The sequence below is a fragment of the Salmo salar genome, chromosome 14 (assembly GCF_965601325.2).
Source record: "Salmo salar chromosome 14, fSalSal1, whole genome shotgun sequence".
Lineage (NCBI taxonomy): Eukaryota > Metazoa > Chordata > Actinopteri > Salmoniformes > Salmonidae > Salmo > Salmo salar.
In genome coordinates this window covers 25,275,514-25,303,477 of record NC_138304.1, presented here as the reverse complement: position 1 = coordinate 25,303,477, position 27,964 = coordinate 25,275,514, and the positions used below count along the sequence as shown (strand labels likewise).

Sequence of the window (27,964 nt, the reverse complement as noted above, 5' to 3'; positions counted from 1 at the left end):
TTGTCTGGGAGATATTTACACTGTTTTGGTAGCTTCAAAACACTACCGGTAACAGTCATATTATGGCTCATGTATTATCAATCATATCTCCTAGGAGGACCTTTGGCTTAATGATACAACATCGTGTGGGAGCTTGATTGGAAACTCATAGAAAAAGATTACCCTTACAAAAAAAGGTTGCAGTTTTAAAACTGCAGTAAAAGTGCAGTAACTGCATGTGACTGTGATATTTTGGACGCAGTAAATGCAGAATAACTGCAATGTACTGCAGTTGAACTGCAGTTACACTGCACTCTGACTGCAATCTTTTTTCGTAAGGGAAGGCAGTGTTTTGGTGGCTTGATTGCTAGTCTGTGCTATAATGCCAATTCCTTGTCACTCATTGTCATGCCAATGTTTGACTTGAAAATGACAACAATGGAGAAAACAAGAGCACAGACAGATATGGTAAAGGCTAGTCTTTTGGCAGCTTGAAAACACTACACGTAACACGTATGGCTCATATTAATTTCCCATTTGAGCCGCTTTGGCTTGATACTACAGTATGTACAGTTCAGTGTGTGTCTGTGATTGGGAACTCCTGTTGATAAAGTTAGATACGCCCTACTGTATTCTGCCTACCTTTCTGCTGCCATCGGCTGATTTGTATGTAAGCATGTAGTTGTCGATGTCTGCGATGGGCGGTTGCCAGGAGATGAGGGCACTGCGGTGGTTCACCTCGCTGGCCGTTAGGTTCAAAGGAGCGTCCATGGCTAGAGGGGAGCAATCAGATAGCAGATAACTATATCCCTGTTCCATTGAGTCTAATCATTAGTGTCTACAGTATGTCCATTTCTAGTATCCAAATACTGTACTTAAATTGAGAAAGTTGCCCAATTATGATCTATCTCCTAATTTGATGAACACCCCTCTTGCGGACCTTAGTTGGAGTCACCCTGCTGCGAATGCATTCTAATTGTCCTTAACCCAGCATCCTTTACTGCTCAAAAATAATCAGCCTACCTGTGCTCAAGGGCTCATCGACAGATTTTTCACCTAGTTGGCGCAGAGATTTGTACCAGCAACCTTTCGGTTACTGGCCCAACGCTCTTGACCACTAAGCTACCTGCTGCCTGCTCTTGTTCCGGTTTCACTCCTTTTCCTATCTCACTCTCCTCCTGTTGTCCTCAGGTGTTTTCAGGGGAGATCTATGACAGTTCAGTAATTAACAGTGTTTTACCACTGATAGCCTCAGGCCTCAGGACTGAAGGACTTTCTACATGAGATGCAATGACATCTCCACACAGCAGTAGTACCCACTAGAGAAATTACAATGTGGGTGTCCACACTGCCATATCTGCCTCTTCGAGGTCTTATCTGACAGACTACCATTCTCGTCCTCTCTCCTCAACATGACTGCAATGCCTGAGAGGGCGTTAATCTTAATTTTCCTTTCATCCCCTTTAATTTTGATAGCATCTTTTCAAGCCATCACAATGCCTACACTTCTCTCTTTTGTGTTCTCTCTCTCTCTCTCTCTCTCTCTCTCTCTCTCTCTCTCTCTCTCTCTCTCTCTCTCTCTCTCCTCTCTCTCTCTCTCTCTCTCTCTCTCTAGTTAAACCCCATGCGAACACTATTCTGAGAGATGGAGTTTTTGGACATATAATGTAGAGGTGTCTCAACATGCAAACAGATGGCAAGTGAAGAAAATCAGTAAATCTCCCTCCTGTTTCCATCAAGAAACAATTAATAAGTGAATCCCCATGCACTGGTTCAGGTGGATACTAAACCAAAGTACTTATTCTGAAGACACATTATCATTTCTAAAACTTCCTTAAATAAAATCTCTCTCGCTGGTCAAGTATTTTAGAAATTGAGTCAGCAAATAACTTTATGTTCATAAGAGGCCATCAACACAGGCACATTTTTATCAGAGCATAACAGTCAGCGAAAACAAAGCGTAAGGGGAGAATAACCGCATCGAAAATTAAGTAACACCCAAATTAAAAATGAAAAGTCTCTGAAGTCTGGTGAACTTGGCTACCCCGTCCAGTGATTACGTGTCAACATCAGAGAACAAGGCTGGCCCTTGAGTAGCAAAACCAATGGCCTGTGACACTTTTAGACAAATTAATTTGTCAAAAAACAGTGTCTATGAATTAAGTTTTGCAAAGGGAACTGGTTGATTAAATAAATATAGTGGAATTGCCCCTCCTCATAGGGAGACTTTTACCGCAGAACAAAAAAGCCCCCAAAAGCTACTAGTTGTTCTTTTTTTCTGGACATTTGTTTGTGAACACTATACGGGCAGCAGCCCACTTGGTCTGAAAATGTTCATGTGGTTCTACTATAGTGCAGCCTGGGCCACGCTGCTCCTTTGGGGATATTAATGCCCTGCTGCTGACAGAATTGTTTTGTTCATGAAACACTGAAAATAAAGTTCAGGGCCCGGTTGCACAAAACATCTTAAGTACATTTTCCCCTTATCTTTTCCCTTAAAGTTTCGTAACTTTAAGTCAGTTGCACAAAACATTTTAAGGCAAATCTCCCCCTTAAATGAAGTGAAAAAGTTAAGGGTGCCCATGAGGTCCCTTAAGTGCTTCATTCAGTATGGATATCAATGTAAAACGCATTTGTGGAGGTGAATGTTGCTTTCCTCTACCCTGGTTTCGAAAAGAAAACATCCATCAGCAAGCTAGATAGCTAAACAATGAAAGGTGCATAATCCATGGCTGCATAGCAATGTGTCTAGGTAGCTACCTACTCTGCTAACTTGACGTGCTAGAAAGTAATAGAAACAAGTTCAGAAAAAAGTAACAAAAAAAACGTGTTTCATTATCTTCTGAATCAATTTGTTTCTCCTGTCTTGATTGTGGAAGTTCTATTTTGCGATCACAAAATAAATGTAATCTCTTGGATGAGAGGATTCATTCAGTGAATCAGGTCTTCTCTATGGCAACCTGATACTCTTTCTGCCATATATGCCTTCAAACCACAGTAAAAACTTAAATTATGCCCTTACCTAATGAAATATTTGAGGGGCTCTATGCAACACCCTTAACTTAGGTAAGGGAACATTATTCCTTAAGGGAAACACTTAAGATGTTTTATGCAACCTGGCCCAGAGCCCCAACTCTGCTAATCTACACCATCTTCCTCCCCTCCTCTTTTCCCTTCCCTAAAGTGGAGTAGGTATGATATGATTGGCTTGTGAAGGTCGTTAGCTAGAAGTACGGTGTCCATATTAGGACAGCCTCAGTCTTGGCAACTGAGATTTTTTTATTTTTATGTATGAGACTGAGGTTGTCCTAATATGACACTGTATACCAGCATTAGATACGTGGTCAGTCAGTGATCACACTGCAAGGGCCTCAATGAGAGGGGAAATTATTCCTGTTGCTAATTAGACACACTTTAACTAAGAGATGTGAGAGGGCACACGTTAATTGAATCGAAGTACGTTTCAAGGAGTTTTAAGTAGCTTGCCTTGCTCTCAGTAGTCTTTGTGGGCTAGTTCTGAATGGGTAGGTGGAACAGTAAGTAGCTAAGCAAGTAAAGTACGTAACATACGTGTTGCAAAGTTGGCGATGACCGTTCCACTGGTCAGGGGTCCCTTGGTAGCATAGAGGGCTACAGAGTAGGTGGTGCTAGGCAAGAGCTTAGTGAGCTGGTGCTCCTGTTTCCCACCCTCCACCAGGAAGGTGTCGGCTGTCACTTAAGGAGAAGGAGGAACACAAATACTTACATTAGAATAGGGGAATACATGAGATTGTAAACAAACCTGGCATTTATGATTACATTAAACAATTTGAATTTATAACAGTTGCCTAGGATATGCACAGTCATGGTCAGCGTTGGTCGATTGGGGTTCCTATGGCTGTTATTATTGGTCAGGTGTAATTGCATGTTGCTGAAATCAATTTCACTTAAATTCACAATTTCTTATTTGCTTGCGCGACTAAACTTTGTATAACCAATCTAGATAAATTGCCTGTTTAATGAATGGCTTACTATATCCTTAGAAATAGGTTCCGTGTTGATGATGAAAAGTAACAGGTTAACAAACCATTTCTGCCAAGATGTTATTGCCTAGATGAGTCTGGATTAGTAAATGACAAATTACACTTAATGAACACACTAAAGAGTCAATAGAGCACATTGGCAAGAGGTTGCTGAAGAACCATCATTTGTGGCCATATTGATGAAAGCGGCATCGACTAACAGGTTGATGTCTGAGCTGATTTCCAAGTAGCTGTCCTAGGCCACAGCCCAAATGGCAGGCTATTCCAAATATAGTGCACTACTTTTGACCAGAGCTCTATGTGTAATAGGGTGCCATTTGGGACACAGAGCTAGACTTTCTCTCAGAGTCGACCTGGCAGGAGTCCACACGCTCCAGCCCTGTGGCGGAGATACATAGTTTGTGAGAAGAGAATAAGTCTGCCTACCCTGGTTGCAGGTGAGGGTGAGCACGTAGTTGTCAACGCTGGACAGAGGAGGGTTCCACTGCAATAAAGCTCCTTGTGGGGTAATGTTGAGGGCTGTCAGTTCCATTGGCATGTCCATCGCTGTATCAAAGAGAGAAAGAGAGAGATGAATATAAAAAGGTGGGTCAGAGTGGTTCACAGATCCCACCCCATCACTTTACTAAATTCCATTTACTGTATGTTCCAATTACAGACCACCATGTGGACTATACTGTATACTTCTGCAGAGAAGTATATAGTCCACATGGTACCGCAAGAACCATTCTTGAGAACACAGAAGAAAACAGCTTGCATCCAAACATTAATAGTTCTAGACCACATCCTCATTACTGGGTAACAGCTAAGATCATATCTAGGAATCATAATCACACTGCCTCACATCTCGCACCGTGGATAGAATGGGTTTAATTACACTCATTACTTTAAATATTTAATTGAATCCAATGAAAGCTGACAATTTTAAATGAAATAAAATGTAATTAGATTAGATTGAATAAGCCGAAACTACTTAATCAGTCAAAGCATGTAATAATGTAATCATCAATCTCTGTGTAGTTATGATATGGCTGACTATGTGCCCCAACCAGACCAAAACCTTACTTGAAGGGTATCCAAGGACTTCAGCACACATTCAATACCCCATTTATACCACATCCATAAGCAGAAGCCTACATAAGCATTGTATAAATTAAAGTATGTACTGTAGCTTATGGGGTAAAAATGTTTTATGAAGTTCTTGGTACCCTTCAAGTAAAGTGTTACACATTGCCCTGCCTGTTTGAATGCTGGTCAGCTACAGTATCAATACAATGCAGAAACATACACCCAGAGTCTGCTGAGCCACAGTACGTCTCTGTCCCGGCCACAGCCATCAGCTGGACAGTTGACAGTGAATCGTGGACACTCATTACCTTTGGTATTGCAGCTAGCGCCTCGGTGCCTGACAACGGTCGCTACCCGGCAGGCAGGACTCTCCAGCGACTGCAGAAAACTTTCCCTTAGTGCGAAGGATCTTAACAAGTTGACTGTGTTTGTGCTTCTGGCCTGCAAGTGGGGCGCCAGCCCAGTTCGGGGCAGAGCTTCTCATCTGACAATCTGGATTTCGAGGCACTTTTATCAAATTCTCATCTCTCTCTCATATAGAAGGTAACCCTCTGCGCCCCATTTGTCTGAGCGAGCGCCTCTCTCCATAATATGTTTTATCTCGCTCTTGCTGAATCACACCACAGTGGAATGATATTCTTCAGGCTATGACCCTGTTTTAATGAGCCCTGCCATTTGTCCTATAATGCTCCTTCACACCACTTTGTGAAACACGGCCTGAGATTCATCATAGCGTCTGCGTTAGCAGAGTTCTAGTGTTCCTCTGACAATAAGTTATTAGAAAAGTAAACTCTATAACTACGAAATAGTATTGTGTGCTTTTTTCTCGTTTTTAATTACACTGTGATACTGAACACTCATAGATTTTTTTTCTCAAAAAGGATCCTGCGGCTGTCCCCACAGGACAACCCTTTTTGCTTCCCGGTAGAACTCTTTTGGCTTCCATGTAGAACACTCTGTTGAAAGGGTTCTACATGAAACCAAAAAGTGTTCTACCTGGAACTCAAAGAGGTTCTTCAAAGGGTTCTCGTATGGGGACAGTCAAAGAACCCTTTTGGTTCCATATAGCACCTTTTTGTAGTGAAAATTGAGATTTTTTTTTGTGTATTTGGGGTGTTATGTAGCAGCAAATATGTATTTACTAAGCATGTGTATTCTATTCAAGTGTAAAAAAAAATACAATACAAATAAATTAACCTCTACAGGATCGGTGTGTCCCCCGCGGTACGGTTGAGCTAACGTAGGCTAATGTGATTAGCATGAGGTTGTAAGTAACAAGAACATTTCCCAGGACATAGACATAACTGATATGGGCAGAAAGATTTAATGTTTGTTAATCTAACTGCACTGTGCAATTTACAGTAGCTATTACAGTGAAATAATACCATGCTATTGTTTGAAGACGGTGCACAGTTATGAACTTGAACATGTATTAACAAACCGATTAGGAACATTTGAGCAGTCTTGATACAACATTTTGAACAGAAATACAATGGTTCATTGGATCAGTCTAAAACTTTGCACGTACACTGCTTCCATCTAGTGGCCAAAATCTAAATTGCGCCTAGATTCCTAAGTCATATATTGGCCTTTCATTTCAAAGATGATGAATAACAAAAAAATATATATATATTTGTATTATCTTTTACTAGATCTAATGTGTTATATTCGCCTACATTAATTTCACATTTACACAAACTTCAAATTGTTTCCTTTCAAATGGTATCAAGAATATGCATATCCTTGCTTCAGGTCCTGAGCTACAGGCAGTTAGATTTGGGCATGTCATTTTAGGCTAAAATTGAAAAAAAGGGTCCAATCCTTAAATTAATTTAACCTGTTAGGGATAGGGGGCAGTATTTTCACAGCCGGATAAAAAGCGTACCCGATTTAATCTGGTTATTACTCCTGCCCAGAAACTAGAATATGCATATAATTTGTAGATTTGGATAGAAAACACCCTAAAGTTTCTAAAACTGTTTGAATGGTGTCTGTGAGTATAACAGAACTCATATGGCAGGCCAAAACCTGAGAAGATTCTATAAGGGAAGTGCCCTGTCTGACCATTTCTTGTCCTTCTATAGCCTCTTTATCGAAAATACAGGATCTCTGCTGTAACGTGACATTTTCTAAGGCTTTCATTGGCTCTCAGAAGGCGCCAGAACGTTGAATGATAGCTCTGCAGTCTCTGGGCGAAAAACAGCAGGGGTTTTGGAGAGTGGTACTTCTGAGAACAATGACACTGTTGCGCACGTGCATGTGACTACTCCATGTTTTACTTTCAGTGTTTGAACGGATACAACGTCTCCCGGTTGGAATATTATCGCTATTTTATGAGAAAAATCGCATAAAAATTGATTTTAAACAGCATTTGACATGCTTCGAAGTACGGTAATGGAATATTTAGAAATTTTTTGTCACGACATGCGTCCGCGCGTCACCGTTCGGATAGTGACTTGAACGCACGAACAAAACGGAGCTATTTGGATATAACTATGGATTATTTGTAACCAAAACAACATTGGTTGTTGAAGTAGAAGTCCTGGGAGTGCATTCTGACGAAGAACAGCAAAGGTAATCCAATTTTTCTTATAGTAAATCTGAGTTTGGTGAGTGCCAAACTTGGTGGGTGTCAAAATAGCTAGCCATGATGGCCGGGCTATCTACTCAGAATATTGCAAAATGTGCTCTCACCGAAAAGCTATTTTAAAATCGGACACCGTGATTGCATAAAGGAGTCCTGTATCTATAATTCTTAAAATAATTGTTATGTTTTTTGTCAACGTTTATCGTGAGTAATTTAGTAAATTAAGTTTTCGGTGGGTATGCTAGTTCTGAACAAAACATGCTAATGTAAAAAGCTGGTTTTTGATATAAATATGAATTTGATTGAACAAAACATGCATGTATTGTATAACATAATGTCCTAGGAGTGTCATCTGATGAAGATCATCAAAGGTTAGTGCTGCATTTAGCTGTGGTTTTGGTTTTTGTGACATATATGCTAGCTTGAAAAAAGGGTGTGTGATTATTTCTGGCTGGGTACTCTCCTGACATAATCTAATGTTTTGCTTTCGTTGTAAAGCCTTTTTGAAATCGGACAATGTCGTTAGATAAAGGAGCGTCTTGTCTTTAAAATGGTGTAAAATAGTCATATGTTTGAAAAATTGAAGTTTTTGCATTTTTGAGGTATTTGTAATTCGTGCCACTCTATACCATTGGATATTGGTGAGGCGTTCCGCTAGCGGAACGTCTGTCCCTAACAGGTTTAATGATGCCACTCTGGCATTTTATTTCTCCAGGCTATCCCCTGGAGCTATTACAGTAGCAGCACCATGGGCCCTGCTTCATTATAAGAAGAGTTGGCAAATGCAGAGCACTTTCTTCCGCTTTAAAGGTGGATAGTAGCACAAGCAGAGACACTTGAATTTGTGCTCTTTCTACCTCTCACTCTATCCATCTCTCTCTCTGTCTCTCTCTCTGTCTCTCTCTCTGCCTCTCTCTCTCTCCTGTCTCTCTCTTCTGTCTCTCTTCTCTAGTTATGTATGAGCCTGCTGATTTTGGAGCAGAAATCTCTAACTGGCTCATCAGTATGCGGTGGTGCACTTCAGGATCAGCTGAATGATTATGCATGCAGTGGAGAGCTGGTTAAGCCCAGGTTAGTGGAGTTCACTTCACACACAGAGGAGCTGCTGCAGCCTACACACCTCTCTCTGGTGGTTCACTAGCAGTGAAATATATCTCACATCTCATATAGATCAATGCTGAGAGGTCTATCTGACTGACTGACTGATATACTGACAGAGGAAATGCAGAGACAGATAGGAGGAGAGGCTACCAATTATAAGGTCAAGGGGGTAACAGTAACTACATTCACTGCGGCAGCAATGAGAGGCAGGTAGCCAGACATTATTCTACTGTCTGTATGTCTGTGTTGGAACACAATTTCTCAGTGTGCAGCTGGCGATGTAAGCGTTCCACAGAGTTGGCGCTAGGAATAAAATTCACTGAAAAGACAGAACATTCCATTTATCTTTGAAATAGGCAATGTCTGACTCCAGAACATTTTGTCCCCCCATCTCAGACCCCTAGGCGCAGATATATAATAACAACGCTAGCTATTATTTTTGTATACAAGCTAAATTATTGAACAAAACAAAATTGCATTAGTTGTTCTGTAGAATTGTGCAGGATGTGGAGACAAAGATTCCATAAATACAATATGTACACAATGTGTGCATTGACTTTTGGAGCAAAAACATTTGACAAATTGTGCGGTCTCTTTACATAGTCACTTTCTATAGTGGCATTGTGGCTGAGATAGTAAGGGGTGAGGGGTACCAAAACATTTAGTGTAGTATATGGAATAATATGTGGAGTGGAATGTGGATACAAAAATGATATTAATAATAATACAATGTACCATAATAATACAATGTACATTTGGACCAGTAAAAATGTACAGGGGCATAGTGGCATTGTGGCTGAGATCGAAGTTTGCTCCTTATGGTGACCATACTGACCTGTGAAGACACTGGTGGTGATGGACTTGCTTTCCTGGCTTCCACTCACGGCGTTCAGGTTGATCTCATACTCTGTTGCCGGGTGGAGGCTGGACAGGGTGTAGTTGGTCACGTCGTTGTCAATCGCGATGCTGTCCACTCGCCCTGAGGATAATGAAAGAAAAAGTATTTAAATCTCATTTCGCACTGTTACTGCTGTCATGCTATCTTTCCTCCACGAGACCATGGAATAACAGTTGGGTATTTTATTTAAAGGCCCAGTGCAGTCAAATGTAACATTTTCAACTGAGGAGACTAACACTGTAAAGGGGTGGAAAAAGTGATCAGTTTTATTTCCCAATAGTTGCTGGTTGAAAATACAATCTACACAGGACCTTCTAATCAGCAGGTTTTGCACGGATGGAGTTTTGGCTTGCCTGGTGGGCATTAGACCAATAACAAAGCAAGTTCCAAACCTTTCTGCCAATAATAGCTCGTTTTCAGGTTACAAATATCTCCCATTAAGCCCCTCCGCTCTGGTGGATTGATCCACGCTGTGTTTAAAGCACCTCTTTGGCGCCCTTCCCCTCCCCACACAGACCACTCCCAGACAGTCTTGACAAACATTTTGCTTGAGAAATGTTTTTTTTTGTTGCTAAAAAAGCTATTTTTGTTTCTTTTTGACCATTGAATGGAAAACTATTCCAATAAGTTATTTAATTGTTACCCAGAATTATTTGTTATTAGGATCAAAACGGCTGCACTGGGCCTTTAAGTAACTTTTCCATTAAAACATGTCTTAGCCTACCTCTTGCTGATTGGTAGGACATCTTGTATTTGTCAAAGGGGGCAAAAGGTCTCAACCATGATATGATGACAGAGTCTTCAGTGACATATGACACAGTCATCTCTTTAGGTGGGTCCATTCCTACGACAGAGAATAATAGTACATGTTAACCCCTTACACTTGTCGAAATTGGGCCAAATTGAATAACTCTAAAAACCATAGCAATTGAGAGAACACTTTGGAGATTATGGTGAAACTATCAGACCAAAGGTGAAGACACAACAGTTCCCCTGACACAAGACTGAATCCAAACATTAATGTTGATTTTACTGTATGTGCATTTTACATTTCCTGTACTTTTCACAGCATTTCTTAGTAACGAAATCTGAAAATACTCTGGATACATTCAGTAACATAATATGAAGATAATTTACATTTTGGAGAAGGTGCAAGATACAAAAAAAACGATTACAAGGGTTTGAGTGAGAGGTCTAACTGGTGCCTTCAAGTAGCCACACACCTCTCCAAACTGTACACAGTTCCTAAGTAATTTCAATGCTCTTTTATGACTAAAGTAAAGAGCTTTCAGCTATATGTTTTTTGTTTTTTTTACTCTCATAGCTTTGCCATTGAGGAACTGAAGCAAGCCCACTTGAATTTTTTTTGTTTGGAACACAGCCCTGCATCCCTACCATTACACAATTACTGTTGTTGTTTACTCAATCCAAAAACATTCCATTAAATCGCAATCTGAGTCAGGTGGACATCATTTCAAAGCTTATTCTTTTGGCACGTGGCTAGCTACATTTTAAAATACAATATTACAGTGTTAGGCTTCCGAAAGGCACTTCAAACAAACAAATTGTAATTTTGGTGGGCGTAGAATGGAGTCATGAGTGCATTCAAGTGCGTTTTCCACGGCAAATTTTCATCACAATATGACAAACATAGGCTCATTCTGTTCAGGACAACACAGGGTATAACGCATGTTATCCTTGTAACTGTGGATCAAACATAGTTTTCATATGGAAATGTTAAGTGCATATTTGGAGTCGTGTGTGTGGTATGACATCAAAGCGGTATTTATTATGATGCTCAACATCTCATCTTTCAGAACACATCGACTCCTCTCAATTTACAGCATTTCCCTCCTCAGACAACAACAAATGTGCAAAAGTAGCCCAATTAGTGGGATGGGGGCATCTTCTTGTCGCATGCTGGGCTCAAGATTATAACAGCTGTCAGACAAAACTGATAAAGCGATGTGAAGCGAAGAACCTGAGCTCTGACATCCTGTATAGCATGTTACAGTAAAGCCACTGCTTTCCAATTTAGGTGCTTATCAATGATAAAATCCGTCATTTTCAACCTGAATACGGGAAGACGGACTGTGAGTGGAAAGGGCTATTAAGACACACACTATACACTCATACAAGACGCTCTCGACATTTAACTTAACCTTCTTACGAAGCTGCTACCTCCGTGTGTTCAATATATTTCAGCACTTTGAAGTCTATGCTTTCCGGATATGAAAGGAAAGGGTTTCAAGGGAACACTGCCACTACCTCTCTCTCCAACCAAGGTGGCTGAATTGAGGAGAAAACTGAAGTGAAGAGGAAATTCAGCAACTTTTGGAGGGCAGTGGAAGTTAAATGAAGCGTATATACAGACACTTCTTTATTGATAAAACCAACGCATTTCTAGACATGAACACATTTTCCTCTCATAGTGTAAGAAGCACTGTGTTTATCCTGCACATTAGGTACATTATAAAATATGTAGGTAAATAGCATGCTGTGCTGGCCAGAGCCAGGAGAACAGCGATGGATATTTGCATTGTGATCAAGTGCTGTTACCCATAAGGGATTAGTTCACGATTTGTTTCTGTCCCCAGAGCCATTACTGCTGCGGCAGCAAAGGTTACCAGAGACAATGTGAGCAAACAGTTAACCTCTAAAAGTCTAAGTCGTTGGGGAATGGGGGGTACTAACCAGTTAATTGTAACTAAATGTAATTGAAAATGTAATCTACGTAATCACCAAAAGTAATTATTTATCATGAGAGGGCCATAAACAACAACTAGTCATGTTGCACACTCAAAGAAATATTTAAATATTACCTTTCTGGAAAACATTGTTATAAATTGTTGAGGTGTTGTCACTTTTGAAGACAGAAGCTCAAGTACGAAGTACAAATATGATACAAATATGAAAATATGATACATGTTATATGATGTATTTTCTATTCAATTAAACTCTATGAATAAGGCTTGAAATTACCTTTATGCTTTCTAAATAGTATAATCAAATTATAAAATGACTATAAGATTTCACCTTCCTTATCACTGTAAAATACATAGTTGTATGTTTAGTGAGAGAACATTTGCATATTTTCTAAAGGTCTCTCTTGATCAAAACGTCTGCCCCATCTCTGTGAACGTCCCACAGAGCTATAGCTTGGCTTCCCGAACTCATTAGGACCTCGCCTTGAAACTTCTATTAATTACATCCATCTATGACAAACAGAAAGTTTTTTTAAATGTAATTTAATTTGAGTTATTTTGGATTAATGGCTATAAATCGATCTCTGAATGTGCTACAGTGAATTTATTTGATAAAATATTGAATTTGGCTTTTACTACTATGGCCCATAGAAACACATTGAATAACACATTCATAAATGGAAAAAAAGACTAATAAGGAATACGTTTTTGAAGTGTATGTCCTATATCTAGGAGATATAAGAAAGCTCAGGAAATTTTTAGTTTTTTTGGACACATTTAACCCCTTATTTTTGATGGCACAATACTACCCCCATTTGTTTGTACGGGTTACCTTCAGACGAGTCCCATGACACTTGTGGGGGTCGTAGAGCACAACAGAGAACACCATCATGTTCCTGAGAGTCTCCACCTTTCCATTTGGACGCTACAGACGTTTTAGTGAGAAGACCGATATTCGCGATGTCTCTTGGTCTGACAAACACCGTTGTAGCTCGGCCAACATATGCGGATGTGGTGGATTGAGACGCAGCCCAGGCAAAAACCTGATATCTCAGATTTTGATGGGGATTTTTTTATTATGTTACTTAGATTGACGCTCAGGTGTGAACGGGTGCGTCAATAGACTCTTAATTAAAGCGACTTATAAGGTTGGCATCCATTATGGAAGGGAGGGCTAGAGGGATTGGTTCTCTCTACTGAACACAGATTGTTTTTTGTAAAACCAACACCCCCACCCTCTCATTTCCATTACAATAACGAATATTATTCACCAACATTGAGGACAATTCATAAGTTAGGCTTCAGCTTCATTTAAATTTTGCTAGTATGAAACAGCGGGGTATGCCTATTTTTGTTATTTATTTCCCAATCAGCAATTGAGGCTGCTGTAATAGCTCTGAATTTAAACTAAATATTCATGTGACATAATGTGGGCAAACTGAAGACAGAATGCAGCAATGTGATTTGCTTCTATAGTATAAGTCTAACCTGCATTCACCTATGCCTGTGTCCCAAATGGCACCCTATCCCCTATATAGCTCACTACTTTTGAACCGAGTTCTATGGGCCTTGGTCAAAAGTAGTGCCCTCAATAGGGAATAGGGTACCATTTTGGATGCATCCTATGTGTTGCACTACAACATATGGTACATGTTGTCATCCCTTGATTCAGACTTAGCATAAGAAGTGCCACTTGAAAACATAAAGAAATATGTCAACCTTCAAAGACAGCCAGGCACCACAGCATGCCCACCAACCCTGTGGCTAATTTGCATATAATAACGTGGCTTGATAACAACAAGCTGAAAATAGCAACGCAATAACAAGAGCAGTAATCAGACGGCAGTATGCAGGTGGCTCCATAGTGTTTATAGAGTTGTCCTATCCTCCTCAGACAATACATATTTCCTTTTACTTGGCAGCTGCGACTGTGAGTAACAGCCTGCTGATGCGACAGCTGAATATTCCCGACACCTCCACGTTCAAGCAGGGGTAATTAAGAGAGGATTACACACAGAAGCATTAATAAAGAAATGAAAGGTGGTTCTGTGTTTCATCAGTAGTGCAGCTGGGAGTGTAATCATCTTAATGAGCAAGAGACATAAAAGTGTCTGGATGGTGTTCTCTTCTGGAGCTAGAATACTTGCTGACAAACAGAACAAACCACAACAAACTCCAAGCACGTACATCATATACAACGGGACGTGTATCGGCTGATGTAAAAAGGGCTTTATAAATACATTTGATTGATTGATTGATATCCTAAGTACGAGAAGTTTGTACAGGAAAGTCTAAGCATGGGAAAATGTTGTCCTTCGTTAGCAACTGTCTTGTGTCAGCAAACCGTCAGCCCAAATCAGACATCAATGCACCCTGTGGTGAGTGTGGTCAATCAATGTATACGACGTTGCAGAAGTTTTGCAGTAGTCAGTAGTTTAGTGTTGTTGTTGTCCCTGAATGACCCATATTGAACCATGTGAACCTTCAGCATAGTTCTGGGTTGTATGCAATAGGGCACACCGTATGAAAACTTTTTTGTCATTGGACAAGTTTAGGTAGTTTCTCCCTGTCTCAGTCTGTTTTCGTCCATTTGGTGACTAATGAATACAACCCTGTTTCCCTTTTTTATTTTATTTTATTTCACCTTTATTTAATCAGGTAGGCTAGTTGAGAACAAGTTCTCATTTACAACTGCGACCTGGCCAAGATAAAGCAAAGCAGTTCGACACATACAACAACACAGAGTTACACATGGAATAAACAAACATACAGTCAATAATATAGTAGAAAAAAAAGTATATATACAGTGTGTGCAAATGAGGTAAGATAAGGGAGGTAAGGCAATAAAATAGGCCATAGTGGCGAGGTAATTACGATATAGCAATTAAACACTGGAGTGATAGATGTGCAGAAGATGAATGTGCAAGTAGAGATACTGGGGTGCAAAGGAGCAAAATAAATAAATAAATACAGTATGGGGATGAGGTAGTTGGATGGGCTATTTACAGATGGGCTATGTACAGGTGCAATGATCTGTCAGCTGCTCTGACAGCTGGTGCTTGAAGTTAGTGAGAGAGATGAGAGTCTCCCTTGCAGAGATACAATAAGTAGCCTACCTGTGGTGAGCGTGGCTGTGACAGCTTCAGACGTCACCTCTCCCTGTATGGTGATAAGGCTGACTGTGTACTGTGTGGAGGGCAGGAGACCCTCCACAGAGGACCGGGTCTTGGATCCGTCCAGGGTGACCTTGGAGGTGTCAGTGCCGTCCTCAGAGCTGTAGCTGAGGATGTAGAGGTCTGCGGGTGGGGCCGGGGCGCTCCATGCCACCGTCACCGAGTCCCACGTGATGTCAGACAAGTAGAGCGCAATGACAGGGCTGAAGCCTGAAAGTCAAAGGTCAAAGACACCAGCTGCATGGTCATAAAGGGCTGTATTTAATTTGAATTTATTTGATTTGATCATCTACTGTCAATATGGCTGGTGGTGCTGGGGTTCTGAAGCAGGCAAGCAAAGGACAGTCAGTCAGTCAGTGGATGGCTGGTTCAGAGGCAGGCATAGCAGGGGAGAGTCAGTCAGTCAGTAGATGGATGGTTCAGAGACAGGCATAGCAGGAGAGAGTCAGTCAGTCAGTAGATGGCTGGTTCAGAGGCAGACATGGCAGGGGAGAGTCAGTCAGTTGACGGTTGGTTCAGAAGCAGGCATGGCAGGTGACAGTCAGTCAGTGGATGGTTGGTTCAGAGGCAGGCATTGCATGGGAGAGTCAGTCAGTCAGTGGATGGCTGGTTCAGAGGCAGACATGGCAGGGGAGAGTCAGTCAGTTGACGGTTGGTTCAGAAGCAGGCATGGCAGGTGACAGTCAGTCAGTGGATTCTGGTTCATTGGCAGGCTTGGCAGGGAGAGAGTCAGTCAGTCAGTTGACGGTTGGTTAAGAGGCAGACATGGCAGGGGAGAGTCAGTCAGTCAGTTGACGGTTGGTTTAGAGGCAGACATGGCAGGGGAGAGTCAGTCAGTCAGTCAGTTGACGGTTGGTTAAGAGGCAGACATGGCAGCGGAGAGTCAGTCAGTCAGTTGACGGTTGGTTAAGAGGCAGACATGGCAGGGGAGAGTCAGTCAGTCAGTTGACAGTTGGTTAAGAGGCAGACATGGCAGCGGAGAGTCAGTCAGTCAGTTGACAGTTGGTTTAGAGGCAGACATGGCAGGTGACAGTCAGTCAGTGGATGGCATGTCTGGTCAATAATGGACAGATCTCTCTGGAGGCTCTCTCCCTCTCTCCCTCTCAGTGAGACGTGAAGAGCTGAAGATGACAGACACACAGAGTAGGAGACCAGTGACAATGGAATGATGATGAACACAAAGGGAAAGAAGGATGTCAATGTTTACAGTAGAGATGGGATGAAAACACGTCCGTCAACGAGGCTTGGCTGTTTTTGAAAGATTCACCAATAAAAGACGCTGAAAGGCGTGTGTTGTCAAAACAAGAAGCAATGGAAAGACGAAGACGACCAAGACAGATTGCTGGCTGATGTAGACAGATGTACAGGAGTGTGAAGCAAAGAGGGACAGGAAAGATAAATGGAGTGAAGAAAAAAAAGCAATAAATAATATATTTTCTCTGCTGGATAGATGAATGGATGAAGGATGGTGATGCGATTAGCAAGCACATGTAATGAGCACGTTAGCTAACTGTGAATTATTTACATTCATTGTTGCATCACAAGATTGACACTACTTAATAGCTTGATTTGTATTCACCTTTCCAACAGTAGTTCCACATTGCATGCAAAGCAAGCCTATTCTCTAGTACCGCAGTCATTTCTACACTTCAGCTCATAATTGCCTGTTCGGGTATAGTGATGTGGGAGCTTCACTGAATAAGCTGACCTTTAACCAGTGTATTTGAAAAGAAATAGCTATTCATAGACTACATATTTTATTAATCTAATAATACAATATATTGTCAGGTTCCTGGAACTGGTACATGTGCAGATACAGTACAGGTTGTGTCCTAAATGGAATAGCTAAATGGAATAGTGCACTACTTTTGACCAGAGACCAAAATAATCCTTAGAAGGGGTAACTAACCTCTGACCTGTTAACTCCTGGTGTAAATACTGTTTATATGGTTAGACTACTTCTAGCTCTGCTATTAATAATAGTACAATGTGATGTCAGTTATGTCACTTACTTGGCCCTGGTACAATACAGTTACAGTACCTGTGAAGGCGTCGATGGTGGCTGCAGTGCTCTGCTGCCTGCCTCTCTGGGAAGCTACAGTGATGGTGTATTCTGTGCCTGGCTCCAGGTCATTGAGAGTGGTGGTGGTCACGTCCTTGGGGACAGTAACCTCCATGGTCAGCCCAGATGAGGAGGTGTAGGTGACCATGTAGTGGTCGATAGGCCCCTGGACCACCCCCCACAGCAGGGTGATGGTGTTGTCTGTGGATGCTGTCACAATCAGGTCCATGGGGACATCTAGACCTGAAACACACAGTAAAGAGTAGTTCAAGTATAATCAACATACCAATAAACATATTTCTATTTAAGATTAAATACAGTAAATGGTATTTTGACACTGTTTTTCATGCTTCAATGAAATTCAAACAAACAAAACACGTAGGGTACAAAAGAGAACATGGTGGTGAAATTCTGTTTACTGATACTGGTAGTTGTGATTTTCTGTGTCAGATCACTGATTTGCACAGATGAGCCAGGCGATTAACTCACTTACCAGTTCTGGCGTTCATTGTGGCAGGAGAACTCTGGTTGGTGCCAAGCATGGCCGAAATACCAATGCCATACTCTGTACCTGGCAACAAGTCTGTGGGTTGAGAGGGAGGAAGAGAGAAGGAGAGCGAGCGAGGGAGAAAGAGAGTGTGTATGAGAGTATGACAGATGGACGATGAGAGACACAAGACACTGGGCCAACTATTGATTTTAATTAGTATGTGAATAGAAAACGATTAAACATTAGCTGGTGATGTGAATGAATCTCTCCATGCAATACCCTGGCGGACTATACAGTATGATGATATTAAAGAGAAAGAATTAGCAAGCAGATGGAGCCTTACAGACCTGCCTATTAAAAACTGCATTAATAATGAAGGGCTTGCCAAATACCCTGTTCATCATCATGTTTTCTTAAGATTTGTGTTAACCTTTTTTCAACCGCATAATTAATCAGTAAAGTAAAAATCGCTATTACATCAGTGAGTTTATAAGGTTACAGAAATGGAGAGAGGAAAGCATTGATACAATGAGGGAAAAAAGTATTTGAGCCCCTGCTGATTTTGTACGTTTGCCCACTGACAAAGAAATGATCAGTCTATCATTTTAATGGTAGGTTTATTTGAACAGTGAGAGACAGAATAACAACAAAAAAAATCCAGAAAAACGCATGTCAAAAATGTTATAAAATGATTTGCATTTTAATGAGGGAAATAAGTATTTGACCCCTCTGCAAAACATGACTTAGTACTTGGTGGCAAAACCCTTGTTGGCAATCACAGAGGTCAGACGTTTCTTGTAGTTGGCCACCAGGTTGCACACATCTCAGGAGGGATTTTGTCCCACTCCTCTTTGCAGATCTTCTCCAAGTCATTAAGGTTTCGAGGCTGATGTTTGGCAACTCGAACCTTCAGCTCCCTCCACAGATTTTCTAGCCACGACCCATTGGGTCCATCCACGACCCATTTTCAATGCCCTGGCTGAGGGAAGGAGGTTCTCACCCAAGATTTGACGGTACATGTCCCCGTCCATCGTCCCTTTGATGCGGTGAAGTTGTCCTGTCCCCTTAGCAGAAAAACACCCCCCAAAGCATAATGTTTCCACCTCCATGTTTGACGGTGGGGATGGTGTTCTTGGGGTCATAGGCAGCATTCCTCCTCCTCCAAACACGGCGAGTTGAGTTGATGCCAAAGAGCTCCATTTTGGTCTCATCTGACCACAACACTTTCACCCAGTTGTCCTCTGAATCATTCAGATGTTCATTGGCAAACTTCAGACGGGCATGTATATGTGCTTTCTTGAGCAGGGGGACCTTGCGGGCGCTGCAGGATTTCAGTCCTTCACGGCGTAGTGTGTTACCAATTGTTTTCTTGGTGACTATGGTCCCAGCTGCCTTGAGATCATTGACAAGATCCTCCCGTGTAGTTCTGGGCTGATTCCTCACCGTTCTCATGATCATTGCAACTCCACAAGGTGAGATCTTGCATGGAGCCCCAGGCTGAGGGAGATTGACACTTCTTTTGTGTTTCTTCCATTTGCGAATAGTCGCACCAACTGTTGTCACCTTCTCACCAAGCTGCTTGGCGATGGTCTTGTAGCCCATTCCAGCCTTGTGTAGGTCTACAATCTTGTCCCTGACATCCTTGGAGAGCTTTTTGGTCTTGGCCATGGTGGAGAGTTTGGAATCTGATTGATTGATTGCTTCTGTGGACAGGTGTCTTTTATACAGGTAACAAACTGAGATTAGGAGCACTCCCTTTAAGAGTGTGCTCCTAATCTCAGCTCGTTACCTGTATAAAAGACACCTGGGAGCCAGAAATCTTTCTGATTGAGAGGGGGTCAAATACTTATTTCCCTCATTAAAATACAAATTAATTTATAACATTTTTGACATGCGTTTTTTTTAATTTTTTTTTTTTTATTCTGTCTCTCACTGTTCAAATAAAGCTACCATTAAAATTATAGACTGATCATTTCTTTGTCAGTGGGCAAACATACAAAATCAGCAGGGGATCAAATACTTTTTTCCCTCACTGTAGCTGTCATCCCACAGACAATGCGTTCCCTTATTCTGATATTCCCTTTACATAAGACATACACCTGAAGACAGACATCTGAAAACTCATGTCTGGAAACCTATCAGTACTTTGATAAAATTTCAATAAAATCCACGACATTAGAATCTCGCTCAGTTATTCAACAGACGTCCTTACACTATAGTAAGCATGAACGTTATCTTATATATTTTTTTTACCCCTTTTTCGTAATATGCAATTGGTAGTTATGATCTTGTCTTATCGCTGCAACTCCCCAAAGGACTTGGGCGATACGAAGGTTGAGAGTCATGCATCCTCCGAAACATGACCTGCCAAGCCGTGTTGCTTCTTAACACACTGCTCGCTTAATCCGTAAGCCAGCTGCACCAATGTGTCAAAGGAAACACCATCCAACTCCCAGGCGTTGTCAGCTTGCAGGCACCCAGCCTGCCACAAGGAGTCGCTAGAGCACAATGAGCCAAGGAAATAGCCCCCAGACTAACCCTCCCCTAACCCAGACAACGCTGGGCCAATTATGTGCCGCCCCATGGGGCCCCCGGTCATGACCGGCTGTGACACAGCCTGGGATCGAACCCGAGGCTGTAGTGGTGCCTCAGCATTGTGATGCAGTGCCTTAGACCACTGTGCAACTTCGGAGGCCCCACATTATATTATTTTGTCCTAAAAACAGAGGTGTAACATGAACTAAAATTATCCCCACCTGTGAGTGTGGTTCTGCTGGTGGGACCATCGTTGCGTGGAACGATGACCTTCTCGTACCGGTCCCCTGCCAGGGTGCTGTAGACCACCTGGTACCCCTCTACTTCCGCCTCGCTGTTGTCCCACTCCAGCTCCAGGGTGGTGGAGGCCTTGGACAGCACCTGCAGGTTCTTGGGTGCGTCGATCTCTGAGAGGAACAACAGAACTGACAATGTTGGGGCCACTGAGACCAATCATCAGAAGTGGGACATGGTTTCCACATGCAGTTTCATCAGTCAGTTAGATAGTAAAACAGGATGATATGACCATAGAAATATAAAATAATTAGAGATAATAATAGAATTTAAAATAATACATTCAAAGCTACACTTATTTAGATGGCTATGTTATTGTTTCTGCCCTGAATACATCTTTAAAAAGCATTCCAGTAGGCCTACATGTTTGGCATTCTTTAATGTATTTGTAACGGAAGACGTGAAAATGTAAAGAGCTTAACAAATAGTACAGTATATTTGAAGGATGTAGAGTTATGTATACAGTGCTGTATGTGTTCACATGAAATACACTAAATCCATCAAACATGGCATACACAATGATCTAGAAGCAGCTGGTTGTATGGTCCAGCTGTTTTTGACGGTCCTCACCGGTACTGAATTCTGTGGAGATGGTTCCACTCTCATTGCCCTTGCGAACACCATTGATGGACACCTCGTAACGCGAGCCTGGTCTCAGCACCTGCAGGGAGTACTGGCTGAGGGTGGGCTGCAGACGGAAGGTGGTCTTAGGCCCGTCCCCCCCCACCAGGCCATAACGCAGTACTATCTGGTCGATCTTAGCCTTGGGATTGGTCCACTCCACGAAGGCCACCGTGTCCGAGACGTCGCGCACTATCAGCTGAGTCGGCCCATCAATCACTGTAAGGGATAGCATAGATAAATATGGAGACAGGGTTCATGATCTAGAGATCCATATGGGTAGTTAGCATACAGTACCGTCAGAGGTTTGGACACCTATTCATTTCAGGGTTTTTCTTTATTGTTACTATTTTCTACATTGTATAATAATAGTAAAGACATCAACACTTTGGAATAACACATGGAATAATGTAGAAAACAAAAAAGTGTTAAACAAATCAAAATATATTTTATATTTGAGATTCTTCAAAGTAGCCACCCTTTGCCTTGATGACAGCATTGCACACTCTTGGCATTCTCTCAACCAGCTTCATGAGGTAGTCACCTGGAAAGCATTTCAATTAACAGGTGTGCCTTGTTAAAAGTTAATTTGTGAATTCTCTTTCCTTCTTATTGTGTTTGAGCCAATCAGTTCTGTTGTGACAAGGAAGGGGTGGTATACAGAAGATAGCACTATTTGGTAAAAGACCAGGTCCATATTATGGCAACAACAGCTCCAATAAGCAAAGAGAAACGACAGTCCATCATTACTTTAAGACATGAAGGTCAGTCAATCTGGAAAATGTCAAGAACTTTGAAAGTTTCTTCAAGTGCAGTTGCAAAAACCATCAAGTGCTATAATGAAACTGTCTCTCATGAGGACCACCACAGGAAAGGAAGACCCAGAGTTACCTCTGCTGCAGAGGATAAGTTCATTAGAGTTACCAGCATCAGAAATTGAAGCCCAAATAAATGCTTCACAGAGTTCAAGTAACAGACACATCTCAAAATCAATTGTTCAAAGAGACTGCGTGAATCAGGCCTTCATGGTCGAATTGCTGCAAAGAAATCACTACTAAAGGACACCAATAATTAGAAGGCTTGCTTGAGCCAAGAAACACGAGCAATGGACATTAGACCGGTGGAAATCTGTCCTTGGTCTAATGAGTCCAAATTTGAGATTTTTGGTTCCAACCGCCGTGTCTTTGTGAGACGCAGAGTAGGTGAACGGATGATTTCTGCATGTGTGGTTCCCACCGTGAATCATGGAGGAGGTGTGATGGTGTGGGGTTGCTTTGCTGGTGATACTGTCTATGATTTGTTTAGAATTCAAGGCACACTTAACCAGCGTGTCTACCACAGCATCCTGCAGTGATACGCCTTCCCATCTGGTTTGCACTTAGTGGGACTTTCATTTGTTTTTCGACATGACAATAACCCAAAACACCTCCAGGCTGTGTAAGGGCTATTTGACAAAGAAGGAGAGTGATGGAGTGCTCCATCAGATGACCTGGCCTCCACAATCACCCGACCTCAACCCAATTGAGATGGTTTGGGATGAGTTGGACTGCAGAGTGAAGGAAAAGCAGCCAACAAGTGCTCAGCATATGTGGGAACTCCTTCAAGACTGTTGGAAAAGCATTCCAGGTGAAGCTGGTTGAGAGAATTCCAAGAGTGAGCAAAGCTGTCATCATGGCAAAGGGTGGCTACTTTGAAGAATCTCAAATATGAAATATATTTTAATTTGTATAACACTTTTTGGTTCACTACATGATTCCATATGTGTTATTTCATAGTTTTGATGTTTTCAGTATTTTTCTACAAGGTAGAAAATAGTAAAAATAAAGAAAAACCCTTGAATGAGTAGGTGTGTCCAAACTTCTGATTGGTACTGTATGTACAATTCACACTAATACGACACGAGGTAGTTATGTCTAGTTTTGTACCAAAGAGAACCAGAATTGATAAGAAACACTGATTTGCACATGTAGAAATGTAAGCTTAAAAGAAAGTGATACTAGGAAGAGCAGTGTGCAGGTTTCACTTTTCTTTGAAATGATCGCTTTGTTCCTACGCACCTGCAAGAAGTTCTACCAGAAATACCATGTGAGTGCCTTTCTGAAATTTGAATCACATTTAGAAAGGTAAAATGAAGGTGTTGGCAGTGAATGCAGTTAATTAATTGCTGACCATATAAAACAAAACAAGAGACTTGGGGCGTTATAGAAATAGCAACTGAAAATACACCCAATAATCAAATTGCCTCCATGTCAATTGTGTGGATCCAACAATAATTAGATTACGTCTGGGAAAAAACACATTATGCTGTTGGCTATATGAGCATTCAAAAAAACATTATTGGGGGTGGAGGAACATTTGCTGGAGAGTAAATCTACTGAACAGTAGACTTATTTTATAGCATTGTCATTCTGGGAGGGAACAATGTCAGAGTGGTGATTAGTCACATGTCTGATTAGTCACATTTCTCTCAGAGTGTGCTAATTGGCTTTCCTTATAATGAACTTGTTTTTCACTGAGGCTGCAGCAGGGAACATCTGCTGCTTCAACAGACCTTGTAACGAAGCTAAACCTCTCCCATGCTTCTGACCCAAACATTAACACCTGGAACACCTACTGTACCTGACTGCGAAACTCTTCTTACAGCAAACCTGACAGAAAAGAGCGTACAATGTTTCCTTGAAGATCGCACAAGGGGTTTCAAGATTCTTGGCCAAGAATGAATTCCCTCATCAGAAGTTTGATATTGTTTTCTTTTTTTTCTTTCCTCGAAGAAGGGTGGCTAAATCTTTACACCCAGAAATAATTTAGTGACTTCAAATATGTCTTTATTTATCCAATAAGGTATCTGCAGGTGGATATGTTGAAGAATTTATAAATGCTCATGAATTATGAATGCCTACTTAATTACAACTGACAGTGGGCCAGGGTTGGAAAATGAATGGTGTTTTCACTGCGGACACGTAATTTGAATTGTTATGGAAACGTTCAATTGAATCTAATCCTACTCTCTGGAACTGTCACTCTGAGGAATTCCTGGGTGAGGTTTACATTAAGTGCATAATTGCTGGCAGACCAAGCCATTCGTCAAGGTGACATTTTCAATTAGTCTTAGCTGTGTGATGCATGTGGTGTGTGTGAGATGTGTATGTGTGAGTTCCCCTATCTTGAGTGCTCTTTTTCTGAGCTACACTGACTAGACTAAAGACTGTCACACGGTGAGAACAGTGTATGGGGTGGGGATACCGGAACATATCAGAGACAACATATGAGAGGCAAAGAGACTCATTTTCAGTGACAGGGAGTTTAGCCTGAAAACTATGGGACTTCCTAATATGGATGTCATACAATGAGACTTCCACAGGTCTGCGACCTCAAACACCCACAAGTAAGGATATTTCTACAACCGAATGTATATGTATAGTAGTAGATGGATAGAAGTTTGCTAATGATGGCTTTGTGAGGTTTATGGGATCACCGACGAAACCATACATACATGTGGTGACGATGGCGGATACGGGCTGGCTGCGGCCCTGGTCCCTGAGAGCTACCAGGTTGACGGTGTACTCCTCCCCTGGTCTCAGGCCTGTCTGGTGGAATGAAGTGATGGTGCTGGGCAGCTGGGCTGTCATCCCTCCATCATTGTCCTGTCAGAGAACACAGACAGGCAGAACCCTCTGGCTTCACTTGGGCTCCTCTTGTCATATACAGTATGGTTTCCAAATGGATCCCTATTCCCTATATAGTCCACTACTTTTGACCAGGGTCAATAAGGCTCTGGTAAAAATGTGTGCACTATAAAGGGAACAGGGTGCAATTTGGGACACACTTTCTGGCTTCACTTGGGCTCCTCTCCTGGGACAGACTACTGCATTTGGGGCACCAAACGTTTTAAATCAAATTTACTGCAATTCTACACATTTTGCTATCTTACGCTATCTGAGAGCCCCCATTCTCCAGGGGGAGCCCCAACCTCCCCCCCAAAAGGTGCCCTGCGTGCCTGTTCGGTAATCTGGCCCTGGTCCTCTCATACATACACAGGTAAACAATCCCACCTGCTTTTGATGGAGGAGTGATGCATGGTTCCATGTGAGCTACTCCCCCAGACAGATGTTTATGCAGAGGAAGGATCTGAATAAAACTCAACCCTCACTGCTCTGACGGGCACCAAGTTATGGCATCTATAAATATGATATTGTGATTGGCTTTATGATAAATTCTGCTTGCGTTGGTTGTTCTTTTGGTGGTTAAGCTCCAGGTCTTGTTAAGAGTTCTGTGCTAAATGACTTAGTAAAAAGGGTGATGTACATAATGTTTGATTTGACAGGTTGATGATTGATAGGTGTAGTGTAATGTGTTGATTTTTCGATTACTGGCCCAACAGTCAAACAGCTAGACTACCTGCTGACTGGCTGACTGAAGTGACCCTGGAATATATCAATTCCAGGGTCACTCTGTCTCAGATAATGGCAGTTTGTGTGGGGGGACTCAGTGGGCAAGCTCTCATCTCTTTGTGCTTTTGGCACTGTGAACTCTTGTTTGTCCCCAGCTGCCACTTTTATGCTCACATCCATTACCTTATTGTTAATCTTTTATTTTGGATTAAATCCAGAGGGGTCGAAACTCTGACTTCTAATATGATTTCTAAGTGACGACGTTGAGTTTGAACTCAGACCCCTTATGGAGAAGGAGCTAGCTAGCAGAGTCCACTGTAGTAGGCAGCCTCACACCCAATGATGTAGATTAAAGTGCACTGTGACCCAAATACTCCCATGTCGCTTTGTATTCATAGTCTGTCACCTCCAAAAGAGCTTTCCCGAGTTTGTTTCCATGGCATTTATGCTTTTCATCTAAAAACCCCAGCTTTAAGTCCTTGAGCCCAGCCAAACTTCTATCCTCCTAGCTAGGAACACCTAAAGGAGAAAGCCAATTATAGAGAGAGGGACTGAGGATAAGAGTACCTGGTGTTTATAGAGGGAATTAAAGGGAAAGCTCTCCTAACTTTGAACCTGTGGCTAATATGGCTATGGGTTTGAAAATGGCTCCTGCTTGCTGATCCACCTAATCGTCAATAAGCCTTGGGCAATCCATCATCTAATTTGGTAGACTTTAAGTTGAAGGGTAAAAAAATCAATCCCCTCCCCAAATGTTCCACTATTTCTACCATCCAAGAGTAAAAATCTACCCATGGATGGCCATATCAAAAATATATATAATGTTGCAATATAATGTTGTAGTAATAAATATAGTAATATAATGTTGTTATTTCAAAAGGAACTCTCCTGAGATGTAAGCAGACTGAGTTGAAAATGACAGGTTTTATTGTACAGTGTGTTTGTTGTTGTTGTTGTTCAGCATACTGCTGTGTACAGTGCCACACTGCTCTTCCCAGAACATCGCCAAACCTGAATTCTTTCATCTCTATGGGGAAGCTGTTCTTGAGTACATTTTTCTTTCAGAAATACTGTAGGTAAGGTAGATGTCAAGATTTGTATGGTTTTGATTAATGTTTAATACAAACTTCTGTTTTGTTCAAATTCAAACCAGTTTTCCACCAATCCCTAGGCAGAAAGATTATCTGCATGGTCGGGGATTCTAGAGATAGGGTGGCAGGTAGCCAATTGCTCCTGTAAGTCACTCTGGATAAGGGCATCTGTTAAAAGTAACAAATGTATGTAACAATATGTCTACACTGTAACAACATTTATTCATTCAAATGTTTAGTGATGTAGCCAGTATTGAATAAATATCTGTCCTCTCTGTTGGTGAAACCTTACCTTTGGAATGAAGCTTATTTCCCAGCCATCAAACGAGTAGTAGAATGGTTGCCACTGCACCTCCACGGACGTCTCTGTGATGGATTTGAAGACTAAACCGTCTGGATTTGAGAGATCTTTGAGGCAAGGAGAGCTGTATTATAGGCCTCCATCTTCTGTATGCTCAATAAATCTCCCTTTTTACAGAGCTTTCCATGCATAGGGGCAGGGGGAAGAAGACCTCACCCTGTGGCTAAAGTTTCTTTCTTAGTGGACTACAACAGGCCAGGCAGCAGGTGCACATCCATTACTTTTGAACAAACTGTTTAGTACAATAATTGTTTACATGGTCCCTATATAAAACGTTTCTTCATTAGGTCATCTTTGAGCTATAAACACATACCGGTAATGAAAACACAACATGTCCAGATACAGTACATCAGTCATATGAAACATAAAATAACTATGCAAAAAATGAACTATGCAAAGCTTAATAATTATATTATAGGGAGAGAGAAAAAAACTTGAGCATAATTGCATGAACATACTCCTGTCTCTATTTACTTGATCATTTCAAAATTAGTGATAATATCAGAACCAGGAGTGTTGCCTGCTGATGAGAGCTGTAATTATTTAGCAAAGGCCCAATCAGTCCGTGAGATAATTGAATGTTTAC

The 27,964-nt window shown here is 41.5% G+C and overlaps 1 protein-coding gene across 3 annotated transcripts in view; it reads right to left on the bottom strand.

Annotated features, from left to right (window-relative positions):
- LOC106569075 (tenascin-R) overlaps positions 1-27,964 on the bottom strand; it is a 127,519-nt gene that overhangs the window by 16,917 nt on the left and 82,638 nt on the right. For 2 of the 3 annotated variants that reach the window (XM_045694089.2, XM_045694090.2), the window contains 12 exons: positions 27,310-27,425; positions 25,029-25,179; positions 21,485-21,754; positions 20,842-21,045; positions 18,089-18,178; positions 17,575-17,838; positions 15,477-15,743; positions 10,380-10,499; positions 9,593-9,736; positions 4,428-4,547; positions 3,550-3,693; positions 622-752 (listed from right to left, as the gene is read on the bottom strand). In XM_045694089.2, coding sequence (XP_045550045.2) covers positions 622-752; positions 3,550-3,693; positions 4,428-4,547; positions 9,593-9,736; positions 10,380-10,499; positions 15,477-15,743; positions 17,575-17,838; positions 18,089-18,178; positions 20,842-21,045; positions 21,485-21,754; positions 25,029-25,179; positions 27,310-27,425 — 2,021 coding nt within the window. The remainder of the gene's footprint in view (positions 1-621; positions 753-3,549; positions 3,694-4,427; positions 4,548-9,592; positions 9,737-10,379; positions 10,500-15,476; positions 15,744-17,574; positions 17,839-18,088; positions 18,179-20,841; positions 21,046-21,484; positions 21,755-25,028; positions 25,180-27,309; positions 27,426-27,964) is intronic. The other variant, XM_045694091.2, reaches the window with a different exon arrangement.